The 25,062-nt window shown below is 39.8% G+C and overlaps 1 protein-coding gene across 1 annotated transcript in view; it reads left to right on the plus strand.

Annotated features, from left to right (window-relative positions):
- Positions 1-20,454, plus strand: part of ubxn4 (UBX domain protein 4) — a 43,777-nt gene extending 23,323 nt beyond the window's left edge. The window contains exons 6-13 of the mRNA XM_072258585.1: positions 3,469-3,595; positions 3,881-3,935; positions 5,150-5,314; positions 9,783-9,910; positions 11,762-11,864; positions 12,704-12,835; positions 14,136-14,347; positions 19,895-20,454. Of these exons, the coding sequence (XP_072114686.1) occupies positions 3,469-3,595; positions 3,881-3,935; positions 5,150-5,314; positions 9,783-9,910; positions 11,762-11,864; positions 12,704-12,835; positions 14,136-14,347; positions 19,895-20,033 (1,061 nt within the window). The 3' untranslated portion in view covers positions 20,034-20,454. The remainder of the gene's footprint in view (positions 1-3,468; positions 3,596-3,880; positions 3,936-5,149; positions 5,315-9,782; positions 9,911-11,761; positions 11,865-12,703; positions 12,836-14,135; positions 14,348-19,894) is intronic.
- The last annotated feature ends 4,608 nt before the right edge of the window (positions 20,455-25,062 follow it).

The raw sequence follows: 25,062 nt of genomic DNA on the forward strand, positions 1-25,062 counted from the left end.
TTCATCATATGAAAGTCCTGCCATCCCAGGAATCAATCTGGTGAACCTTCTTTGCACTCCCTCTATGGCAAGGATGTCTTTCCTCAGATTAGGGGACCAAAACTGCACACAGTACTCTAGGTGTGGTCTCACCAAGGCCTTGTACAACTGCTGTAGTACCTCCCTGCTCCTGTACTCGAATCCTCTTGCTATGAATGCCAGCATACCATTCACCTTTTTCACCGCCTGCTGTACCTGCATGCCCACTTTCAATGACTGTTGTATAATGACACCCAGGTCTCGTTGCACCTCCCCTTTTCCTAATCGGCCACCATTCAGATAATAATCTGTTTTCCTGTTTTTGCCACCAAAGTGGATGACTTCACATTTATCCACATTAAATTGCATCTGCCATGAATTTGCCCACTCACCTAACCTATCCAAGTCACCCTGCATCCTCTTAGCATCTTCCTCACAGCTAACACTGTCACCCAGCTTCGTGTCATCCGCAAACTTGGAGATGCTGCATTTAATTCCCTTATCTAAGTCATTAATATATATTGTAAACAACTGGGGTCCCAGCACTGAGCCGTGCAGTACCCCACTAGTCACTGCCTGCCATTCTGAAAAGGTCCCGTTTATTCCCACTCTTTGTTTCCTGTCTGTCAACCAATTCTCTATTCACATCAATACCATACCCCCAATACCGTGTGCTTTAAGTTTGCACACTAATCTCCTGTGTGGGACCTTGTCAAAAGCAAAGATCTGATAGAGGGTTATGAAAGGCACCGATGGAGTAGACAGTATCGTTCTCCAAGGTTGAAATGTCTAATACCAGAGAGCATGCATTCAAGGTGAGAGGGTTAATTTTAAAGGAAATGCAAGAGGCAAGTAAGGGGGAGGAGAAGATGGCGGTGCATGTGGCCGCTCCGAAATGATATCGTATTTGTAAGTAGGAAGCCATGCACAATCCTGATTTGATGGAGACAGTCGTGAGGAGCATGGAGGAACATCTGGAGAAACTTCTGAAATGCCCGCTTTGCTGCCGCTGCTACTGTACGATCCAGAATCTCTGGAGAGGAAGGCCCTAAATCCTCGGCTTTGCCTATTGCCGGGGCCGGGGCCGCGGTCGAAGCGCTCGGCAGAGATGGTGCTCGGTGCTTGGTGTCGGAGGGCTGGTCGGAGGCTCAAAGTTTTCGGACGGACTCAAGAGTCGGCTGTGGTCGGGTGCTTCCAGGGTACTGCATTGGCAAGTTTGGGGCGCTGGAGGTTCATGGCAGGGAGAGTTTTTTTTTCTTCCTTCTACCGTCTGCATGAGATGATGGAACTTTTGAGAGACTTTGAGTCTTTTATTTACCGTGCCCATGGTCTGTTCTTAATCAAATTACGGTATTGCTTTGCACTGTTGGAACTATATGTTATAATTATGTGGTTTTTGTCAGTTTTTCAGTCGGTTTGTCTTGTGTTTCTGTGATATCATTCTGGAGGAACATTGTATCATTTCTTAATGCATGCATTACTAAATAACAATAAAAGGGGACTGGGTGTCCTCATAATCTATATAAAAAGAAGGTTGTTTTTTTACACAGAGTGCTGGGTATCTGGAATGTGCTGCCTTGGGTGGTAGCAGATATACCAGCAACTTTTAAGACATATTTAGATAGGTACATAGATGTGAGGAGAATGGAAGGATATGGACATTGACTAGGCATAAGAAATTAGTTGGTAATTTGTTTATTTGGTTCCGCACAAGGTTGTGGGCCAAAGGGCTTGTTCCTGTGCCATACTGTTCTATGTTCTAATAAATGTGAAACCTTTACCAACGATTACCTTTCAATGAATCTCCTATGGATTGGTAAATGAGAAACTACATTATTTTGTATGGAAGAGCATTACACCATGCAAAATAGAATTAGAATGTATGTTTTTTTGAATCTAGAAAGTACAGTTTTGTGCATAGTTGATTAATCTTTTAACTTTCATATTGTATGTGGTAATACTGAACTGAATAATTTAGAAACTTTAAAAAAGGGAAAATCTCACCTGTCATATTACAGTAGACGAGCGTGGATGCCTGTGGGTCACTGTCTTTGGGATCAATGGAGAAGAAACTTGATGTGTTCCCCATTTGTGTGTGTGTGTGTTGCTTGTGTCCCCATGTGCTTATGCGACTTGCAGAATTGCTTGTACCTGGCTAAAGAATGAAAAAGAAGTTGGTATCAGTGGGGTGGGTTTCTTTACAAAATATCAAAGTTCAAAGTAATTTTAAAATCAAAGTGTATATATCTGTCACCAGATACAACCCTGACATTTGTTTTCTTGCTGGCATACTTAATAAATCCAATAACCATATTAGAATTAGTGAAACACTGCACACAACAGGATGGAAACAAGTGTGCAAAAGGCAACAAACTGTGGAAATACAAAATAAATTTAATAAATTAAATAAATAAATAACGAGAGCATGAGATGTAGAATCCTTTAAAGTGACTGCATAGGTTGTAGGAACATTTCAGTGATGGGGTGAGTGAAGTTGAGTGGCTGTCCCCATTTGTTTCAATAGCCTGATGGTTGAGGGATAATAACTGTTCCTGAATCTGTTGTTGTGAGTCCTGAGGCTCCTGTACCTTCATCCTGATGGCAACAGTGAGAAGAGAGCATGAACTTGGGTGGTGGTGGGGTCCCTGATGATGGACACTGCATTCCTGCGGCAATTCTGTGTGTAGTTGTGCTCAGTGGTGGGGAGGGCTTTACCTGTGATGGACTGGGCAGTGTCTTTCCGAAGGATTTTCCATTCGGAGGTATTGGCGCTTCCATACCAGGCTGAGAAATAGCCAGTCGGTATACTCTTCACCACATATCAAAGTTTTGTTTAATACTTATAAATTTGGGGAGCTGTGGAGCCCTTTACACAATATTACATTTGTACTTGTTAACTTTTTGTAAAAGAGGCAGGTAGTGTAATAATTATTATCAGGTTAGCTAAGAAGTAACTCTAATTTCGAATTATCTTGGATTAGTTTTGCTGAGCTCACAAGAAGCAGGGTTTGGAGTTAATCCCATGGGAAGATTAATACAACCAGATTAGATAATTTGTTCTAAGGGTAAAAGAAATTGTATGGGATGATTTGTTGACTATCTAAGATGGTCGCAAACCACAACTGGTTTGGTAGCTGATATGCTGGAGACAGGGCCTCACCAACTATCAAAGCTGTTTTTGGTGTTGCTGGCCTTTTCTGCTGAAGCAGTGTGCTCAAAGGGATTCCTGTAGCAAAAGGCTCTGCCCAGGGTCACACTGAAATAAGCAGCATGATGCATGGGCAGGTAAGCAGCAATCTCTCCACTCTACTGCCTTCAGAAAAAGTGGAGACGAATCAACTAGCAAAATGAAAAATTTAAAAATGGTGTTCAAATAATGAAATTTTGCAGATTCTTTTGCAATATCCTTCTGTTTGAATATGGCTAAATATTTATTACATTCTTTCCCAGAACCTCTTGTAAATAAAGATCTTTCAGATCATGCCGGTCCCTCTAATATAGTCACTTCAAATAATGATGAAGTTTCTGCAAAATCTCAGGAGGAGGAGGAGGAGGACTTTAACACTCGAGTTGAAAGGTATTTCTAAATATCTGCATTGGGAAATCAATTCACTGATGCTCAAGTTTGCTTATTATTGGATGTTTGTTTAATGCTTTTTATTTATTGGAATTTTCATTCCTAAGATATTTCTTAAATGCAAAGCTAATACTTGGTTTAGTTTTCAAAGATTTCATAGAAATTTGAGCCCTCAGGTTTGAAGCTATTCGTGTATTTTTTCAATCATCTACATTTGTTGCAAGATGTCTGCGTGATGATTCAGAGCAAATACAGGAATAAGGTTAACTTTTTATTTGGTGCCAGACTCACTAAGAAGCTTGAAGAACGAAGGGAACAGAAAAAGGAGGAAGAAGCAATGGTAAATCTTTACTGTATATGATTTACAACTTTATCTATGTGTGTTTGTATTTTTATTGCATTTGGAGACTAAATAATGTTTATTAAGTATCACTAAACAAGAATTCCATGAGCCTTTATTAATTGAAAAAGTTTATTTTAGCTTAAACTGTTTCTGATATTTTAGCGCAATACAAATCTAATACATTAATTCTGATAATCAGCGAATTATGAAGAGTTCCCAATGTTCACTGCCTACCCGCTGGGATTCTTTGTTTCATGTTCCTTTCCCACCCTTCCAATAAATTTAGCAAATTCAATGGAAAATTTATTACAATACTGATTAGCATCTAACATTAAATCAATTTAAAATGTGCCAGGCTATTCATAGGGAGTAACTGAATAATTTGGAAAACTTGTCAGCCCAGCTTCATTAGAACCCTAAGCATGCAAGAGTATCATAGTTTTACTGCAACTGTGCAATCTGCAAAAGCAATATACTTACAGGTAAAACAACAACATATCTTAAAGTGATTTTTTTCCCCCTCTGGATAGGTTGAGGGAAGTAAAGTTATTGTTTATTTACTGTCACTTTAGAATAAAATATTCAAAGCTATTCCATTGATTCTAAGAGAGATTTATTAAAGTATTTTCTTTTATACTGGCCAATGCAAAATATTTTAAAACTAACTTCTTGGAGACTGAACAACTGAAATTGTTTTCAGCGAAACAATTGAGAATATATAATAGAAATATTACCATAGTTCACATGAAGAATTGATTATGCTCTTTTGTATGCAGATTCTAATTTGATAGTTTTATGTTTATTTAACTGTATACTTCTGTTTGTCTTAATTTAATAAGCAATCTAAATTTAAATGGAACAACAAACCTTTGTAAATGATGTAACAACCAAGGTAACAGAATTGATCAAATGTTCTGAGAGTAGTGTTGTGAGATGATGGATAGTGACTGCAGAGCAATTAAGATGTCCTTTATTCTAATTGCTTGTAATACTGTCTTAGGGCTGAATTTTCTATTTATAGCTTATGAAAGTAGTTTATATTTTGGGGCATTCATAAAGAAAAATTACATTGCAGTAACCATGGGAATAGCCATTGCTAGGCAGCCCTTCCATCAAGGGACTTGATTCAGCTCTTAGAGAAAATGCTGAAATAAATCTCCATTACTAACCGAATTAATCAAAGTGTACTTCAAAAACACTGTTTCTTTCAGAATGAAATTAAAGTTGAAGTTGAACGAAGAAAATTAGGCAAGGAAATGACAGAGTTCAAGAGAAAGCAAGAGGAAGACAGAACGAAGAGAATGCTTGAGGAAAGAAGCCGCGATAAAGAAGAGGAGCGTTTAGCACGAGAAAGAATTAGACAACAGATAGCCCTGGTAGGTGTTTTTGAGATCACAAGTCTTGTTTAATATCTTAGCTTTGAAATGTCAATACTTTTGGGGATGGGAAACCAGAAACATGCCATTTGAGGGAAGGCGTTCAATTACTAATGAAGTCTTTGGTCAGGAACATTCTCATGATGTTTTCAGACCATGCTTATAACTGAAGTAATGAGTCACAGAGTACTACAGCATAGAAATAGGCTCCTTGGCCCTTCTAGTCTGTGCCAAACTGTTATTGTGCCTGGTTCCATCGCCCTCGCCTCAAGTTCAAGTTTAATTGTGATTCCACCATACATGAATACAGTGTTCCTCCAGGGCCTAGGTGCAAAATACAGTACCAACAGTTGTATGCATCACAAAGCACATGTAAGCATACGGTCGCACAAAAATGTAAATTGCCCAAGTCCCTGAGCGACATTTCCTGTACATGGGTGTTAATGGCAAAAACAAGTAGTTCTCAGATGAATGTACACGCATGCACACAATCCAGCTTATCTTCCACCAAACGAACATGGATGACAGGAGCCAGCCCTAAACACAGCATGGATGCCATGCTACACCATCTCCAACGTCTCCTCGTCTGAACTGCTGCAACAGACAAGCCCACGGCTTGAGGTCTCGTCCTTGCTCCCCTGCCATCTGTCTTTCCAGTAAGTAAGGGAAACAGACTTGCAGCATTTTACATTACCAATGTAAAGGGGTTTCGACTTTTATGTTACTGTGGAGGCTAATTAAAATGGCGTCTTTGTTATGTTAATCTGGGGAATGCGGCTTTGTTGTGTTAAACGCTGAGAAAGTTTGCGCTAGCAGCTTGTTTTTAGAGTGTGTTAAGAGGGTGCTATTAACCAATTGGGATAGTTGTTATGGTTTTGGTGTATTTGAAGATACTGTATGTGCGGGGTTTTGGGGGAGAAGGGAGAGCGAGACAGGATGGACGAGGTGCTGTGATATCCGCTAACGGGGTCAGACCCCGAGGAGGGCGTTCGGCGAGGAGACAGAGACGGACTAGGGTGGAGCATCTGGTCAATCACCGTTGTTGGTCCCAGGCGGCCAGTCGAGGTGGTCCGAAGGGTTGCAGGGTGAAGAAGAAGGTCTTTGAGCTGCAACTGTTTTGTGCACGAAGAGATTGAACTTTGATAAGTGTGGCGCCTTTTATTTTCCTTTTATATTTATTCTCTATTAATTATATAGTTCCAGTAATATCTAAAAACTGTAAATCATTTAATCGTATCTGGTGTATTGTCTGTTATTTGGGCGGGGTAGGGTACCTCACACAGCATCCACACAAACTATTACCCAGTTTGCCGGGGCCAAGGGCTGTTTCCCTAGACGACAGCGAGCCGAGCGACCCTGAGGGTGGCCGGGGGGGGGGGGCTACACTAATATAAAATGCTGCACCTGGACCATAGCCTCTCCCACTCCTCCCATTCGTGTACATATCCAAACTTCATTTAAATGCTGAAATTGAACCGGCATCCACCACTTCTGCTGGCAACTCATTCCACACTTGCACCACCCTCTGAGTGAAGAAGTTCCCCTTAAATATTTAATTTTTCGCTCTGAACCTGTGACGTTAAGTTCTAGTCTCACGCAATTTCAGTAGAAAAAGCCTGCTTGCATTTACCCAAGTTCAAGTTTAATGTCATCTGACTACTTGTGTACAACCAAATGAAACAATGTTCCTCCAGACCATGGTGCACCACACAACATGTCACACACAGTACATAAACCAAAATATTAGAGTATAAATAAGTTTATAAAATGCGTGGAATAAATCACAGTACAGTAAACTGCTCATTGTCCTAGTGACAAGACCTCGGTGGTGCAGGCTATTCATTATTCTTACAGCCTGAGTGGTGAAGTTGTTACCCAGTCCTCCATTCCTAGTCCTGATGATTCTGTACCTCCTCCTTGTTTGTGGGATAGGTGGTAGGGATTCTCAACAATGCTTTAGGCCCTTCATCTGCAACGTTCCCAGTAAATGTCACAAATAGGGGCTAGGGAGACCCTCCCCTATTGGTCCTCTTGATGGTTTTTACTGTCCTTTGTAGGGTCTTGCAGCTTCTGTATGACGTAGGCAGGCAAGACACCCTCAGTGGTGCTCCTGTAGAAAGTTGCTGGAATGAGGCCTTGCATGGCTCAATCTCCTCAGAAAGTGTAGACTCTGCTGTGACTTCCTGAGTAGTGAGGAGGTGCTGTGGATCCAGGTTAGATTGTACGCTAAGTGCACACCAAGGAACTGTGTGCTCTTGACTTTGCATGAAAGAGGCAGTGATGTGTAGTGGAGAGTAGTCAATCTATGCGTTCCTGAAGTCCACAGTTATCTCTTGTCCACGTTGAGACTTGGATTGTTCTTGCCTCGTTTCACCAGCTCCTCCTCTCTGTATGCCAACTCATCATTGTTGCTGATGATGCCACCTACTGCAGTGTCATCACTGAACCTGATGATGTGATTGGAGCTGGATCTGGCAGTGCAGTCTTGAGTCAGCAGCGTGAATAGCAGTTGACTGAGCACACAGCCCTGGGGGGACACCAACACTCAGTGTGATAGAGTTTGAGATGTTGCTGCCAACTCAGGCCGGCTGGGGTCTTTCCATCAAGAAGTCCAAGACCCAGTTCCAGAGAGGGGTGTTGAGTCCCAATGAGGACAGTTTACCATGAGCCTCTGAGGGATGATCGTGTTAAACACGGAGCTGAAATCAGTGAACAACATCCTGATGTACCAGGCATCATCAGTGGACCGGTTTGAGCAGAAGGCAAACTGAAAAGTGTCCAATGTAGCTGGAAGGTGGGGTTTTATATGATTCATTATCAGCCACTCAAAATACTTCACGGTTGAAGTCAGTGCCACTGGGCAATAATCATTTAGACCAGTTACCATTGCTCTCTTGGGCACAGGAATGATGGTGGCTGCCTTGAAGCCTGCAGGGACAGTGGACTGTTTCAGACAGATATTAAAGATGCACGTTCAAGCCTCTTAGCTGAGCCTCGCAGTCCCTCAGCACCCGACCAGGTCCATTGGCTGGCTAGGGTCCCACTCACCTCAGCTGCAGCCAGGTAAGGTGCCTGTTCCTCAGGAATTGAGGAGCTTTCCTCGATGTCACATCATTCAATTGGTCAAATCGTGCATAGAATGCATTCAGCTTATCAGGAAGAGAGGGGTTGCTGTCGTTGACACACAGGCTATATTTTTAATTGGTTATAGTTTGTATACCTTGCTACATGTGTCATGTGTCCCTGGTGTTACAAAGGTGTCTGGATTTTCTGTGCATACTCACACTTTGCCTTCCTGATGGCACAGGAGAGCGCAGCTAGTGCTGACCTTAGAGTTGTCCTGTCCTCATGATCCTTAAATAAGGCATGAACCCTATCTACTTGTGCAGGATTCCCTAAAGTTTAACTAGCAGGTTAAGTCAATGGTATAGAAAGCTAATGGAATGTTATCAATCATTTTGAGAGGTCTAGAATAAAAAAAGCAAGGATGTAATGCTGAGGCTTTATGAGGCATTGGTCAGTTCATATCTTATCTAAGGAAGGATATGCTGGCATTGGAGAGGGTCCTGGGAATGACAGGGTTAATGTATAAGGAGCTTTTAATTGCTGTAGGTCTGTGCTCGCTGAACTCTTATCTGTGACACCATGTTCAAGGAATTATGAATCTGTATTCTTAGATCTCCCTGTTCTACCGCACTCTGTGTATGTCCTACCCTGGTTTATCCTCCCAAAGTGCAACATTTGTCTGCGTTAAGTTCTATAAGACATAGGACGGGAATTAGGCCATTCAGCCCATTGTGCCTACCCTGATTCCACTTAGAGTTTAGCGATACTGTGACCACCTTGATTACTTTGCACTGAAATAAACTCCTGTGTTCCTTCTTGCAGAATTGATTTTTTTCTTGTGGATGCTGTGCATCTGATGCTATGTGCCTGTCATGCTGCTGCATATAAGCTTTTTGCACTGCTGCGTGCACATACTTGTGTGTGTGATACTAAACTCGACTTTGACTTTTGATGTGACGGGGCATGACTTCCTTTCATTGAGACAGGTGATTAACGGAGTCACTTGAGACTGGTCCTGTATCTTAAAATCAACAAGTTTGTCTATGTACTTACTTTGTAATTTGCCAAGTAACTTAATCATAAATATTGGAAGAATACTTAAAGCTATTTTAAGAATAAGTTAATCCTTCAAATCAGCTTTCTCATCTCTGGGGCTCAAGGTTTGCAGCAGTTCAAGAAGGCAGTCACTACCACCACCACAATGATAGTTCAAAGTAATGCAGGATGGGCAGTTACACACTGGCTCAACCTGTGAAACCTACAATCAATATTAAAAACAAACTGCTAGATACCTGCCATGGCTTGGTGTTTGCACAAATGATGGCTTCCCATTGACATAAGATATAGAATTGTGTTCAATTTAACCTTTATAATTTAAAATTTTTGAACTATTCCTTCATAGGATCGTGCAGAGAGAGCTGCGCGCTATGCAAAAACAAAGGAGGAAGCTGAAGCAGCTAAGAGAGCATCTGAGCTGGAAAGGCAGGCTGCAGAAGAAGCCAAGAAGAAAGCTCTTAATATTGAAAGAAGGTATATCATTTAACAAAACACTTCAAAAATAATTATCTTCAGTCTCGGTGCTTCTTAATTTCATTAAGGGATTATACCACATGTTTTTGAATCTGATTTGCAGCCAACTTGTTTTTAAATATTGAAAATTTGATTTTGTCTTTCCATTCATGAGGGCATTTTCCATTTTGTTCATTCAGGAAATAATTTGGATTGCTTTCTCTAAGAAACTTTCTTCTTAAATGGTTGTTTATTCACTCTTTCCTTCTTCCTTCTCTTATTTTTTTCATCACCCTGAGAAACACTCTCTTCAAAGTACAAGTGCTGTGCAGTTCTTGCATTTGACTTCAGATGCCGTACATCATACTACAAATCTGTCACACTTAGAAAGGATCAGTTTGAAGGAAGCTACAGATATCATCAGGGAAATAGAAAGGGAAGGAAGATTAGACTTTTATGGTAAAGTAGAGAAGATGTTATCATCATAATTACATACCCATTTATTCAGCATAATTGCATACAGAGTACGTATGGTGGGATGCTAAGACAAAACCATATACAAGAAACTGTTAAACACAAGAACACATGTACCCTTGTACAATGGCAACAAATGAGATTTTAAACCAAAATATTCAATTTATTGGCTCACTACAGAAAAGCAATATTTATATGTGTGTGTGATTTGTTTTAAAATGATTTATGTTAGATATTTGAACTTGTTTATATACCGGAGTTGATAGCAAGTCAGACTTTCATTACCCATTCTTGCTTGCTTTTGAGAGGATGATGATTTACCTCCTTGAACTTCAGCAGTTTGTGTGCAAAAGGCATGTCTCCAATAGAGGTGGAATCATCCATTTCTTGTCTTCCACACACTCCCCTTGACTTTAAAGTTAAAGCTGGAGGACAGGATCCTGCACCGCACCCCCCACCCCAGTCTCAGTTAAAAAAAGACCAGTGGGTTTGAAGGGGGAGTGGAAGTCCACCAGAGAAAGGTAATGCAGTGCTGTTGTGTAGTGTTCCAGGGCTTTATCTCAGCAAATGTGAAGAGGATGTATTTCCAGGTGAGCATGAGTGACTTGAAGGGCGTCTCCATGATTCCACATGTCTGCTATCCTTATTCTTTCAAGTGAGGGAAACTGCAACATTAGGAGTTGGTTTTAAAGAAACATTAGCTAATTCCTATAATGCATGACAGATGCAGTGGATGTTTAACTTGAAGGGGAAGTGCTGCTGAACTGTAGTGTTATAACCTTTGTTGACTGTTAAAAGTGTTGATAGTGCAGCAGTCATCGCAGACAAATAGAAAGTATTCTGCCATATTTCTAATGTGCGTAACTTTATAGATAGTGGAGGGGCTTGGATGGTTGGCAAATGTGCTTAGCAATACCCAGTCTCTCACTTTCTGATATGGAACCCAAAGAGAAGGAAATTAGTTCTTGATTTTTAGTAGCTTCTGATCTTTCTTCGATCATTTAAGAAGTTGTAACAGATTTTTTTAGATATCTCTAAGCTGTAAAAACTAATCCATTGTAATTATTAATTGCTAAATTGTAAGGGTTGAAAAATGTCACGGAAATTATTTAAAGGCATTTGATGCATACTCATTAATTACCAAATGAAATTTGTTTCACGTGTAACTCTGAATGTTCTCCATTCTTTGTACCTGATTTTTTTTGAGGATATCAAATCGGTTGCTGAATTAATTTAACTTTAAAGATTTGGCCTCTTTTATAAAATATTTAAAGCCAGATTAAATGTCCTACTATCATGATTATTGCATATTTAGAATCATTGTGGCTGTATTTGGAATCGTATTAAAAGTATTTATAGTTACTCACATTGTTTCAAATGTTACCTTCATTCTTGTAGTAAAGTGTGCCGAATCCAGTTTCGACTCCCTGATGGATCTTCCTTTACAAACCAATTCTCACCAGATGCCAGTTTAGAAGAAGCGAGGGAGTTTGCTGAATCGGTAAGAGGATAATAGATCTTCTGAATTACGATCTTTGTTTGAAGCTGTACTCGTATACCCTTCCATATGTACTGGAGCATGTTGAGTAAAGCAGCTATCCTAGTTTCAGTTTGTCAGTCTCACCAGATTCATCTGAAGACGTGTTTATTATTTATATATTTAGTTTTATTGATGGCTTCTCCCTTGGACCTCAAAATCTAAAACTTGATTCTGTAGGTTCTTCGAAGTACTATTTTTCATGAAGTTAATCAAAGAAGTAATGATAGTTTGGCCTAGAATAATCAGATCAAAATATCAATGAGCTGTCTTGCTTTTGAAGAATTTATTTTAAAGAAAAGCATTTTAAAGGATGGCAGTGTAACATAACAGTCAGCATATGGGTTTCTTCCTACATTCCAATGATGTACGGATTAGTGTCAGTACATTGTGAGCTTGCTACGTTGGCATCAAAAACATGGCAACAGTTGTGGGCTGCCTCCAGAACATCCTCAGATTGTGGTTGTTGATGCAAAACAATGCGTTTCACTGTAAATTTTTCAATGTACATGTGACAAATAGAGCTATGTCAATCTCATCTTGAAACCTGAATTTATTAAAAGTGTACCTGATAAACCACTACGTATGCATTTACTTTTGAAGCATGTACTAATACAGTTGTTCTGTTGCCATGTCTCTACGTCTTTAATTAGTTTAAAATATATATGTATAGTGGATCTGTCAAAGAAACACTTTTATTGCTGTTATCATTAGCCTAGAGAAGTAGTTACCTAGCTCTTCAGGATTGAGACATTATGCACAATTCTGCATGGCTGACTTAAATCGTGTTTTTTTTTTTGCAGCGAGTTGGTGGTAAATACGGAAATTTTGAATTGGCAATAACGTTTCCAAGAAAACAATTTACAAAGGACGATTATAAGAAAACATTGACTGAGCTGGAGTTGGTTCCGAATGCCTCAATCATCCTAATCCCAGTATGTACATGAATATCTTTTTCTTTACCCCCCCACCCTCCGTCTCACTTTCTCCATGCAGTGTGAAGCACGTAGTGTTTCTGTTTCCAATGAAACCCACCCCCAGGCTCGTATGGAAACTTGGCTTGTTGCTGGCTCGTTAACAGCCACGGGACTCGGCGGTGACAAGGCCACCTTTCATAAATGATATACGTCCAGGGTTGATATGATCTGGTGTTCAGCCAAACAGGAATGTCATGATGATCTGATTAGAGAAACCTCTATTTGAGCTAATGCTGTGTAAATACTGCCCATACACAATTGCCGGTCGGCAAGAAATAATAGATGATACATTGCATAAACTTATAAAGAGAATGTTTACAAATTTCAGCTTTATGAAACCGTAGGAAAAAGAAAAGGGGGGACAAAATAAAAGAGCCCATAACAGTTAACCTAGTCCAAATGTACACATAAAGTTGGAGCTTATAGTAGAGTTGCTTTTAACTCGCATGCTGAATTCTCATCACCAATCATCGGTAGAACTTCCCATCTTGGACCCCTTCAACTCACGAAACAATCCTTGCAATCGCGTGTCTCTGGGGCATTGGCCCTTCCTCCTTGGAGCCATTCATCTGTGCAAAGCACCTTGTTCAGTGGGGACGCTCCTTCCCACAGCATCCTCAGCCATCTTCCCTCCTGTCCCTTCTGCAGCTCCCACCAAAAAACACCCATGAACCACACTTTCTTCTCAAATCTCTCTCTGCCCAGCTTTCTCTAGAAACTTTTCCAAATTCCACCATCCTGATTGGCTGACACAACATTCCTAAGTTGAACACCACAGCCCCTTCATCAGCAAGGCACACTGCTTCTACAGAAAGCTACTAAATGAAATACCCGACAGCATTAGCAGTAAAAATCTTAACCATGGCATTACACTTAAATGTAGTACTTTAAGGGCAAAGTTAAAGGACAAGGGATGCTAAACAATGTTCAGGACATGGACTGAAATCTATCTAACTGGATAGGAAATCATGTTCACATTTTTATTCAAAAATAATCTTTTGACATGGTGAAAGTACAATAGTAAAACGTACAAAATAAAAACAAATATTTAATTATTAATGTTCATAGTAGGAAGTGAATTTAGGTTTCTAAAATTGTTTACAGGGTATCAAGGTGGGTATTGATCTCTTTTGGAATGAATGTAAGACAATATTATACAAAATATACAATGTAGAGACAGCACACTATGTAAAATCTTAATCACACCCTAAACCATGAAATGGCTGGAGATATAAACTGATGTATTTATCTTTCATAGGGAGGAAGGTCTACATCATCAATAGTACCATCCTCAGAAGGAGGGTTGTGGACTTTCTTGAGCACATTATTTTACCCTGTTATTGCTATTTGGAGATTTCTCAACAATTATCTATCTGGTGATTCTACACGAAGATCATCTGGAGGAACTGCCAGTCCAGCTCAACCAGAAACGCCTAGAACAACACCATCTGTTGTATCAGATACAGACAGGTAGCACAGCATGAACTTTCCCTTGAAAGAAATGTAATATTTATCTTGGTTTTATGTTCCAACTTATTTTGTTAAAATGAGAGTAGTTTTGAAAATACTATGGATTTTTTTTTATTTATGATGCATGTACATTTTAAAAGTTAGTTTTATCCTAACTTCCTCAGTCCAACTGCTCCTGCAAAACTTCAGTTCATGGATTTCTTTAATAAGACCAGCTGATCAGCTCTTACATTTGTTCCTTTTTCTCATCCTATCCTTTAAACTTTTCCAAAGATTGTATCCTGTTTTAGTCTTCTGATTTTTTTTTTCTTCTTCATTCTGTCCTGAAGGTAGAAAACTCATGTTTAAATTTTACCTACATATGATTGAAATAGCATGTATCAAAGCCACAGTAAGATATTCGGCCACTCTTCTCCTGTGCCCCTCTTGTATTGTCCATTGATTGTGGACAATCCTTGTGTCAAGTTAGTGACAATCCTTGTGTCACCATTCCAAAGTGTCAAGTCACCCTGCTTAAAGAATGGAGAGGCATTTGTAATTTTAAGGAAGATTGGGAAATAAGCCAGTTAGCTGACTTCAGTCGTTAGGAAGATATTGGAGTTCTTTATTAAGGATGAGGTTTCAGGATTCTTGGAGGCACATGATAAAATAGCCCAAAGTCAGCATGACAAATCTTTTGTAATTCTTTGAGGAAATCACAAGCAGAATAGACAAAGAGTCAGTGGGTGTTGTGTACTTGGATTTTCAGAAGGCCTTTGACAAGGTGCCACACATGAGGGTGCTGAACAAGATAAGAATCAGTGGTATTACAGGAAAGGTATAGCATGGACAGAAGATTGGCTGGCTGGAGGCAAAGAATGGGAATAAAGGGAGACTTTTCTCACTGGTTGCTGGTGACTGTTGGTATTCCGCAGGGTCAGTGTTGGGACTGCTTCCTTTCATGTTATATAACAATGATTTGGATGCTGGAATTGGTGACTTTGTAGCCAGATCTGCAGATGAGATGGAGATAGTTAAAGGGGCATATGGTGTTGAGAAAGGAGGAAGTCATTGAAAGGAGTGGAAGAATGGACAAAGAAATGACAGATGGAATCTTTATTTATTTATTGACATACAGTGGGAAATGGGCCCTCTGGTCCTTCACGTCACACTGCCCATCAGCCCCTGATATAACCCTAGCCTAATCACAGGACAGTTCACAATGACCAATTAACCTACCAGCTGGTACGTCTTTGGACTGTGGGAGGAAACAGGAGCACCGGAGGAAACCATTGCAGTCATGGGGAGAACATACAGTGTAGGTAAGTGTATGGTCATGCACTTTGGTAGAAGAAGCAAAAGAGTAGACATTTTTCTAAACGGAGAAAATTTCAAAAATCCGAGGTCCAAAGAGATGTTGGAAGTCCTTGTGCAGGATTCCCTGAGGTTAACTTGCATGTTGAGTTGGTGGTAAGGAAGGCATGTGCAATGTTAACTTTCATTTCAAGAGGACCAGAATATAAAAGCATTGATGTAATGCTGCGGCTTTATAAGGCCTTACCTGGAGTATTGTGAGCAGTGTTGGCCCCTCATCTAAGAAAAGATGTTCTAGCATTGGAGAGGGTCCAGAGGAGGTTAATGAGAATAATTCCGGGAGTGAAATGGTTAATGTATGAGAAGCATTTGATGGCTCTGAGCCTGTAATTACTATTGTTTAGGTTTCAAAGAGAAACCCTCTCATTCTTCTATCGACTATTAAAAGACTTTGATAGAGCAGACATGGAGAGGATGGTTCCTATAGTGGGGGAGTCTAGGACCAGAGGGCAGAAATAAGGAGGAATTTATTTAGCTGGAGAGTAGCAAACCTATGGAATTTATTGCCACAAATGGCTATGGAGGCCAAGTCATTTGGGTATATTTAAAGCAAAGGCTGAAAGGTTGTTGATAGTCGGCATCAAAGGCAGGAGATTAGGGTTGAGAGAGATAATAAATCAGCTGTGATGGAATGGTGGATCAGACTTGATGGGCTGAATGGCCTAATTTTGCTCCTGTGTCTTATGGTATTGCTGAGAAAATCAACTACAGTGTCTTCTTTCTTCTCAGTGTTGATACTGAATTCCCCCAAGGATCTATCTTTTGGTCACCTATCATGTGTCATTTCCCACAGCAACATCCAGAACCACTGCACTACTTCCCACATTTATGCTGACTTGAGCCAGATATAGCTAATTGCTTCTCAATCCCTCTGCCTTCCTGATTTGTTCATTCTGCTTAATGGGTATTTGACATTGGATAAACAATATTTTGTTGAATTAAATGTCTGGCAGTACAAGGCCTTTTTTTTTTTTTTGAAGGTCTGCCACAAACTCTATTCCTAATCACCAATTCCATCTCTCTTTAAAGTCACTGTCTAAGGTTCTGCCCAAGTCATTCTGTTCTGGTGCATTGGTCTTCTGGGTAAAAATGGTCTGTATGATTAAGTCAGAGACTGTAGCGAGCTACTTCTGACCTTGCTCCCCAAAGCTTTTTCAGTATGCATGATACACAAGTCAAGTGTGTGATGGATTACTTTACACTTGCCTGCTTGATGGCAGACAATATCTAGGTCAAACTTCCTTGATAAGCACCCAGTGCCCTACACTGTGCATTTGTTCTTTCTGCCACCCTTGTTGTTTGCTTGCAGTGTTTACAATCCTCAAAATACACTGCAGAGTACTTGCCAAGAATACATCCAGCACCTTCCTCACATACAACCTCTACCACAGAGAAAAATATGAGTAAGTGAATGGGAACATCGCCACTTGCACAAACCCTGAGTTACCCGATACCAATCTGATTTAATATCATTTGTTCCTCCGTTGCTGGGTTTAATCCTGAAATCTCTACCCCATAGTACAAAGTCAAATCCAAGGTTATTGCCATGTGCATAAGTGCATGTATGCACAGGTGAAATGAAAAAAAGTAGTATCACAGTTTAGTATAACAAATTTGTAGCCCGGCAACATAATGTTATATTAGCAGCATTCACAAGAAAACATTAAAACATAAAACAGAAACACTTTTTACAAGAAAGAACATAATTAGAACATGAAAAACAGTCTATTTTAGTGCAAGGCGGTCATAGTGTTGCTTAACTATATTGATCAGAGTTTTGCCAGTTGGTTCAAGTAGCTGTTCTTGAACCTGGTGGTATGAGAATTTAAGGGAGCAACTCACCATCATCTAAATGGCAATGAGGGATGCAAAATAAATTCCAGCCTCGCCCATGACACTCAAATCTTTGTGAATAAAACAATTCAAGTGTTTTCTAAGTTTGTCCCAACTCAAATATTCAGAAAAATATACATCCTTCATGAAAGTTGATGCTTTCAGCTTCACATGCCTTGAAGTGAGGGTAACTTAAAGTTAAAAGAATTAAAGCCACGAGATTACAAATCTTCTTGTTTAAAGAAAAACTGAAAAAAATAAAATACAAAATGGAGTAGCTTCTTTAGCATGAACTTTAAATAGGACTTCAGATGCAGTAGTTGTTTATTGATGTATAACTTCCTTATCTTGTGCCTGTATCTGCTCGTATTGCACATATGCTACCCTGTACTAAATTTGAAATTCAATTGGGGAAATCATCCTTGAAAAAACTGTTGGAAGCATGCATATTAAGGATAGCTAAGCAACAGACATTTTTTTGCAGATATCTTTAAAAATTTGTATTTTTTAAAAAATCCGTATGAGCTAAATAGTTGAGGATTCTAGATGGCATTTTAGTGCTGGTTCACAAACTTAAAACTTTGCACACTACGGCCACAAAACAACAAATTATAATTCAGTGATAATAAAACTGATTCTGATTGTAAAGTAACAATATTGGAAGAGGCAGAATTAAAGGTTCAAGAATATGGTGGCACCACTGAGAAGGGGATGTGAAAGAGATGACTTGGCTGGTATATAGCAGTGCGGGAAAGCTGTCCTTGAGACTGGTCAGATGGGCTTTCAAGCTCCTGTATCTTCTCCCAGACGGCAGATGAGAGAAAAGAAATGGCCAAGGTGACAGGCATCTTTGACTATACCATGAAGAATGGCAGGATGAAAGAATGTGATGAACCGGGCAGTGTTTACCACTCTCTAGGTTCCAACAGTCCAGAAATGCACAGTTGCCATATCAGCCTGAAATGTACTCTGTCAGGATACTTTCCATAGTGCATCTGTAGAAGTTGAACAGAATCCTCATAGACCAGCTGAATCTTCTTGCGTCCCTAAAAGAGTACATACGCTGATGTGATTTCTTGATCACCTGATCAGTCTGAGGGACCTGGAGAGGTTTTTGGTAATGTGGATGCCTAGGAACACGAAGCTGTCAACCATCTTTGCAGCAGCTCCACTGATAAAGAGAGTGTTGTCTTCACAAACACACACTACTTCCTCTTTCATAGGTCTTCGTGCTGATGTAAAGAGCTAGGTTGTTCTGACATCATGACAAAAGGTTTGTAATCTCTTTCCTGTAATCCCTGTCATTGTTGTTCATTGAGTCTGTAACAGTAATGTCACTTTCAAACTAGAAGAGGGGGACGGCCACACAATCATTAGTCTATAGAAGTGGAGCTGAGCACTGAGCACATAACCTGGGAGCACCATGTGTTGAGAGTCAGGGTGGCTGATACCAGTTGTAAGCAACTGTGATCTGCCAGTGAGAAAGCCTAAGAGACAGTTTTATAGCCAGGACCCAAGAGTTTAGCAATGAGCTTATTATGTTCTGGGAGGCTGAGGTATAATCAATAATAACATCTGGATCTATGTATTCCTGTTGTCAAGGTTATCCAGTGAAAGGGAGGTGGCCTCCTTTGTAGCCCTGATTTTCCTGCATTCAAGTTGCAGGGAGGCTGGCATTGATGTGGGAATGACCAGTGCCAGCTAACGGTGCATGGTTTTGGAACACAACCAGGGGCTCCACCTAATCTGAATTTCCCACATTTGAGAATTTACCTTTGTGAAATTAGATCTGACTTCTGCCACTGAAATGTAAGGGAATGAACCAGTGGGGCATGAAGGGATGGATGGATGTACCTTGGTGGTTTTTTTTTGCCTGATGAAAATGTGTGTAGAAGGCAATATCTACCTGGTTATTGTAAGCAAGAACTGGAGAGTGAAAAGGGGAAATCTTCCCATTTCACCTCAAATCCTATTCCTAAAGTGTGTCCAAATTCTTGAATCTCTTCTGTATGATACTATCATTGACAGTGAAACCTCTTCACCCAGTGACAGGACTTGTCATAATTTATTCTCTTTATTCTGGTGTACTTTTCACTGCTCTCCATTGAGATAAAGAATTCCCTATTCAGCGTAATGTTTTTCCATTTGCTGTCTAGTTGCATTTTACATCTAGGGTTCGTTTTGGTAGGTTAGCTTGGTGCATTGAAAACTTGTCTAACTTTTAATCGGTGAGTGTGTCTGGCTTCGACTTGTTTATGTTAATCGGAAGTAGTTGTGACTGTTCTCAAATGTACAGGTTTTTTTTGCAGGTGTGTGTTTGGGGTTATCCATTTGTTCAGACTTCCTGTTTTGTATTCTCAGGGAAGTGAGAAGGAGGAGACTCCTTGAGAAACGTGGAGAGGACTTCAAGAGGGAGGGAAAAATATACAGACTGCGGAGAGAAGATGATGCAGATGATGAAAATAATACTTGGAATGGGAATTCGACTCAACAGATGTAGCTTTTGCCTTATTAAAGTACAAATTGTTGTATTTTATTTTGCTGTAAAGTTGTACAACGAAACCTACATTAAAAAGAAAAAAAGAAACTAGACAGAAGATGCATTTTGTACTTCTGTTAATTTCATGCATGGATTTATACAATTCTACTACTTTGAAGGGGCAAAATGATTACTACAAAACGAATGTGCAGAAAAATCATTTTAGGCAAATTCCAAATTATGTTTTCAGACACCTTTTGAAGTAATATATATATTTGAAATCTTGTCTCGAGGTTTATCCATTCCTTGCTTGTATGACAAAATAGCTGAAGACTCTCCACCCTCTGGGCCTTATAATTTAAAGCTGGTAATAAAAAGCTCAAAGTTTTCCAAAAAGATGTGTGAGTTTACATCCTTTGTAATTTCCTGATGTCTGCAACTTGTCATTCACAGTGGTATATTTGCAATAATGAGTCATTGGCATATCTGTTACATTTAAAATGAGTGTTTGAAACACAAGAGGAAATGGTTTTCCACTGAGCCTAAAGATCTTTGTGCTTGGAACATTGCTGAACCCGTGTTACTTGCATAATTCATAAAAATAATTTTATTCCATTTTTGATGTACTTTTTGTAGTAAACTTGCAAGATTGCATTGTAAGATACTTAGCTTGAATATTGTTGGATGCGTTGAAGGATAGCCAGTGGGTTTTATTTCATACATTACAGGGAAATTCTGTACCCAGTATGTATTTAAAAACACTGTGGGATAATTTTGGAGCATTGTTTAAGGAAATGATGTGGTTACCTCTTATTGAAAAGCCAGAACTCTCAGATGCTGGGATATCCAAAATAAAACCAGAAAATACTGATGTGCTTCAGCAGATCACACAGCATTTGTGGAGGCAGAATTGGTCAATGTTTTGTGTCAATGGCCTTTCCACGCCACTCAGCAAAGTTAGAAAGCTTGAATATTTAAGCTGCAGAAACAGGGAAGGAGTGAAGAGAATTTGAGAATTTTTCCATTGTGTGAAGATGTGTTGTCTGCGCACTTCAAGAAATGTGAGTTGAAAAATTTGCTAATTTATCTTGTTTTTTTCACAAATTCCATGAGAACAAATTTTATTCTGTATTTTGAAATTTTCGGGTACATACTGTATCTTCTGTAGTTGTATGATGCCAAGACAAAAGGGTGTTTGGACAATGTGGGGGAAATGGTTGCAGTAGAGTTCTGAAAATGGAGGGAAAAATATTTCGTTGTGCCTTCACCTCTAAAGGTGATGAACATTACAGAGAATGAATTGATGAAAAGGTGGAAGGTGAGAACAAGGGAAATCCTGTGCTTATTCTGCTTTGCAGAAGAGATACCAGAAATGCAGTTGAGAAGCATTTCAATTATGGTGTAGGGCAAGTCACAATTAAGAAGAAAGGAATACAATCAGAAGCATTGATATAAAGAATCTGATCATAAGGAACTGGGAAATTGGTAGGTAGTGGGTGGTGGTGTAAACAAGATATCTGTCAGCTTATATGGGTTGATTATCACTAACTTAACTATTTCCTGAGATGAAAGTGGAGAGGAAATCAAGAAGGGATCACATGAAAGAGCTGGGTAAATACTGACAGCCATGATAATGGAATCCTGAGTTCTGTTTGAAAGTGGGAAGAGGTGCTGATACAATCCTGAATGTGTTGGAAGAAGATGAGGGAGGAAGGTGAAAATGTAGTAAAGACATTTTCATACATCTCGAAGAGATGGGGATAGCTTGGACTCATCTGAATTTCCCTGATCTACAAGAAAGGAGTTGAAGGTGATCTTGATCACTGTGAGAATGTGTGCACAAAGCAAAAGAATGTTGTTGCAGAGGGGCATTGATTGGTACTCTGTGAAAGTAAGAATTATTGCTTAGTACTGTTCCTTTAGAAGCTTCTACCTAATCTCTGGCAGGTGAACAAAATAATGTTGAAACTGTAAAACAGCCCTGTGGTAAAACTGAAGTCAATGGGCATCAATGAGAAAGCATTCAGTAGTTAAAGTCATACCTCAAACAAAGCAGGATAATTGTGGTTACTGGAAAACAATCATCCTAACCCCTAGATATCACTGAGGCATTGGGACAACCATCTGTAGCTATGTCTTCAGTAACCTTCCTCTCATCGTAAAATCAGAAGTAACAAATTGCACAGTATTCTATTTGCAACTCCTCAGCAAAAAAAAAAGTAATTGATGCCTGCAGGTACCAATAGCTAGACAATATTCAGGTATAGGCTGCTGTGCAGCAAGCTATAATTGTTTTATTTATTTTGAGATACAGTGCAGAACAGGCCCTTCTGGCCTAATGAACTGCTCTGTCCAGCAACCCACCTATTTAACCCTAGCCTAATCACAGGACACATTACAACAACCAATTAACCAACTAACCGGTACGTCTTGGGAATGTGGGAGGAAACCAGAGCACCTGGAGTAAACCCAAGTGCTCACCGGAAGGAAGTAGAAACTTCTTACTGACTTCATTGGAATTGAACATTGAACTTCAAACTCTGCCCTAAGCTGTAAAAACACCGTGCTACCCACTACACTACCGTGGTGATATAGTCATGACTGGACCCTGTTGACCAGAAACTCAAGCCAGTTAAACACCATGGATGCATGAGCAGCCAGAACCTGGGTATATCACTTACTGATATCCCAAGATCTTTTTATCATCTGCAAGCCACAGTCAGGGTCCTTCAACAATTGCTGGGTCTAAATCCTGGAACTCATTCTCCTACAGCAGTGTGTGACTGCTGTGGTTCAAGTTGGTGGCTTCACCACCTTCTCAAGGGCTGTTGGAATTGGTAATGAATATAAGCTGTCCTGGCAACACCCAGATTCTGAAAATTCTGCTTTGATTAAAATTCTAATTTGTGTGAAAGAATCAAATTGGCTGCTACACTATGATGCAAATAATGTAAACACTGATCTGCAGTAGATGTTTTTTCAGTGCTTTTAATTATTAGGTGGGAAAGTTTATTATATCCTGTGCTGTTTCTACAGAGAAACTTTGGCAGGTGATCCCATATTAAAAATCCTAGTAAGCAAAAGATTAGAATGGGATAGCTGTATGATTATTTGACAGCAAGATAGGGGGAAAGTATGTAGATGGCAAATTCACATCATTTGAGAAATAAGAGATGGTCAAGAGAAAAAAGATTGCAGATGATGTAAATCTGAATGATTTGGCATATCATTGACCAGAAATATTAACTTTTTTCCCCTTCAGTCAGGTAGTGCCTTTAGAGTTTATACAGTATTGAGTATTTTCTGATTTTATTAGCATTCAAAGGGGAATTTATTAAGAGAACTAGTAACAAAATAACGGCAGATAATAGAGTGTAAAATGATAGATCATCTATTACACAAGATTTCTTAAATGATGCTGAATTCCATTGAGGAATTGGCTAATCTTAAACTTGTGGTATACAGGCCATAATTTAAAAAGAGAAAGAACTTCCAAGTACGTTTCTAGATAGTAGAAAAACGTACCAAGTAGTAATAGTCCTGCTTCGTAGCTTTAATTGCTGATCAGTGAGTTTCTTGGTTGCAGTTTCAAAGCAAAAGTCAACTGCATAATATTACCAAGATGTAGCATGCTTGCCAGTTGCTAAGTACAAATTTTTCATTTGCAGACACAATTAACTTAAAATTGAAAGACATCGAAAGTCCATGACTTTAGACCCATGTTGCAGAAGCAATATAGACTCGTAGCAAAAAACATAGAAGATTGAAAATTGGCCACATCAGAATGATGCAGCAAGCAATGTGATAGACATATCACTAGAAGCTTGTTTAAAACAAATATGTGCAAGAATCAAAACAGAGGTTGGGCATTCTGCAGTGATTGATTCGTCACCAGACCCCTTTCCAAAGCATACAAGGAGGACACGCTGGTGTATTTAGTGAAGTCACTGTTTCGCAGTAGCTGAGACCGATATTTAATCCTGGCCACGAGTGCTGACTGTGTGGAGTTTGCACTTCCACCTTGTGACGACATCAGCTTCTTCCCCAATTCCAAAGAAGATTAGACTGATAATTGGATGCCAACCAATGAATCTGTCTTGAAAGACAAATGGTGGTGATGATCCTCACAAGCCTGGGTGGAAGGTTTAGAAATCTTGAGATGCCCAGTTGTCAAGATCCCCATCTTGGCCTCACCAGTGTAGTCCAAAGGAAAGCTTGTGAAGCAATACGTTTGGCACTAGTTTGGCTGCAAGATGTTTAGTGACGTCCAGCCGCCTTAGGGGCTCCACTCCGGATTTGCTGTCTGGGTTTACTCCCGTAACCTTCGTCACAGGGAATCAACATCCATCATCAAGATCCCCACCACCCAGAAACCTTCTCTCTTGCTGCTACCGTCAGGAAAATGGTACAGGAGCCTCAGGACTCATACCATCAGGTTCAGGAGCAGTTATTACCCCTCAACCATCAGGCTGTTGTATTAGAGGGGATAACTTCACTTGCCCCATCACTGAACTGTTCCCACAACCTACGGACTCATTTTCAAAGACTCTGTTCTCTGTTGTTGTGTGAACAAAGTCACGAGAAAATTGCTGGTAGATACAAAGCAGCTTCTTTATTCAGTAAAACAAGGTATAGCGGGCATCATATGGAGACGCTTTTGGTCAAAAGATCTGGCTGGCTCGATATTTTATGTGGCTAAACATCAAAGAACAATTCCATATTTACAATGTATCGACAATGTTTTCTTTGAAACTACACATAAACTTCACACCTCCTGATTCACACCCACACCACAGACATCCAAATGAATTTTAATCAGTGTTGTCTGGACTGGGATTCACAGCTTTTAAGATTTCATTGTTCAGAGCTGAACTCCAAATGAAATCCACAATACATATTCAGATGTGAAGGCTGGTAAGCAAAGTCAGTTGTAAATGTAAATGAGCTAAACCCAAAAATTGTTCTAACTTGCCCCCCTGGACAAAAATAAATTTGTACCAGGAAAAACCAACCTAAAGGAGGATCTACTCAAATAGGACAGCAAAAATGC

The sequence above is a fragment of the Mobula birostris genome, chromosome 5 (genome assembly GCF_030028105.1).
Source record: "Mobula birostris isolate sMobBir1 chromosome 5, sMobBir1.hap1, whole genome shotgun sequence".
NCBI lineage: Eukaryota > Metazoa > Chordata > Chondrichthyes > Myliobatiformes > Myliobatidae > Mobula > Mobula birostris.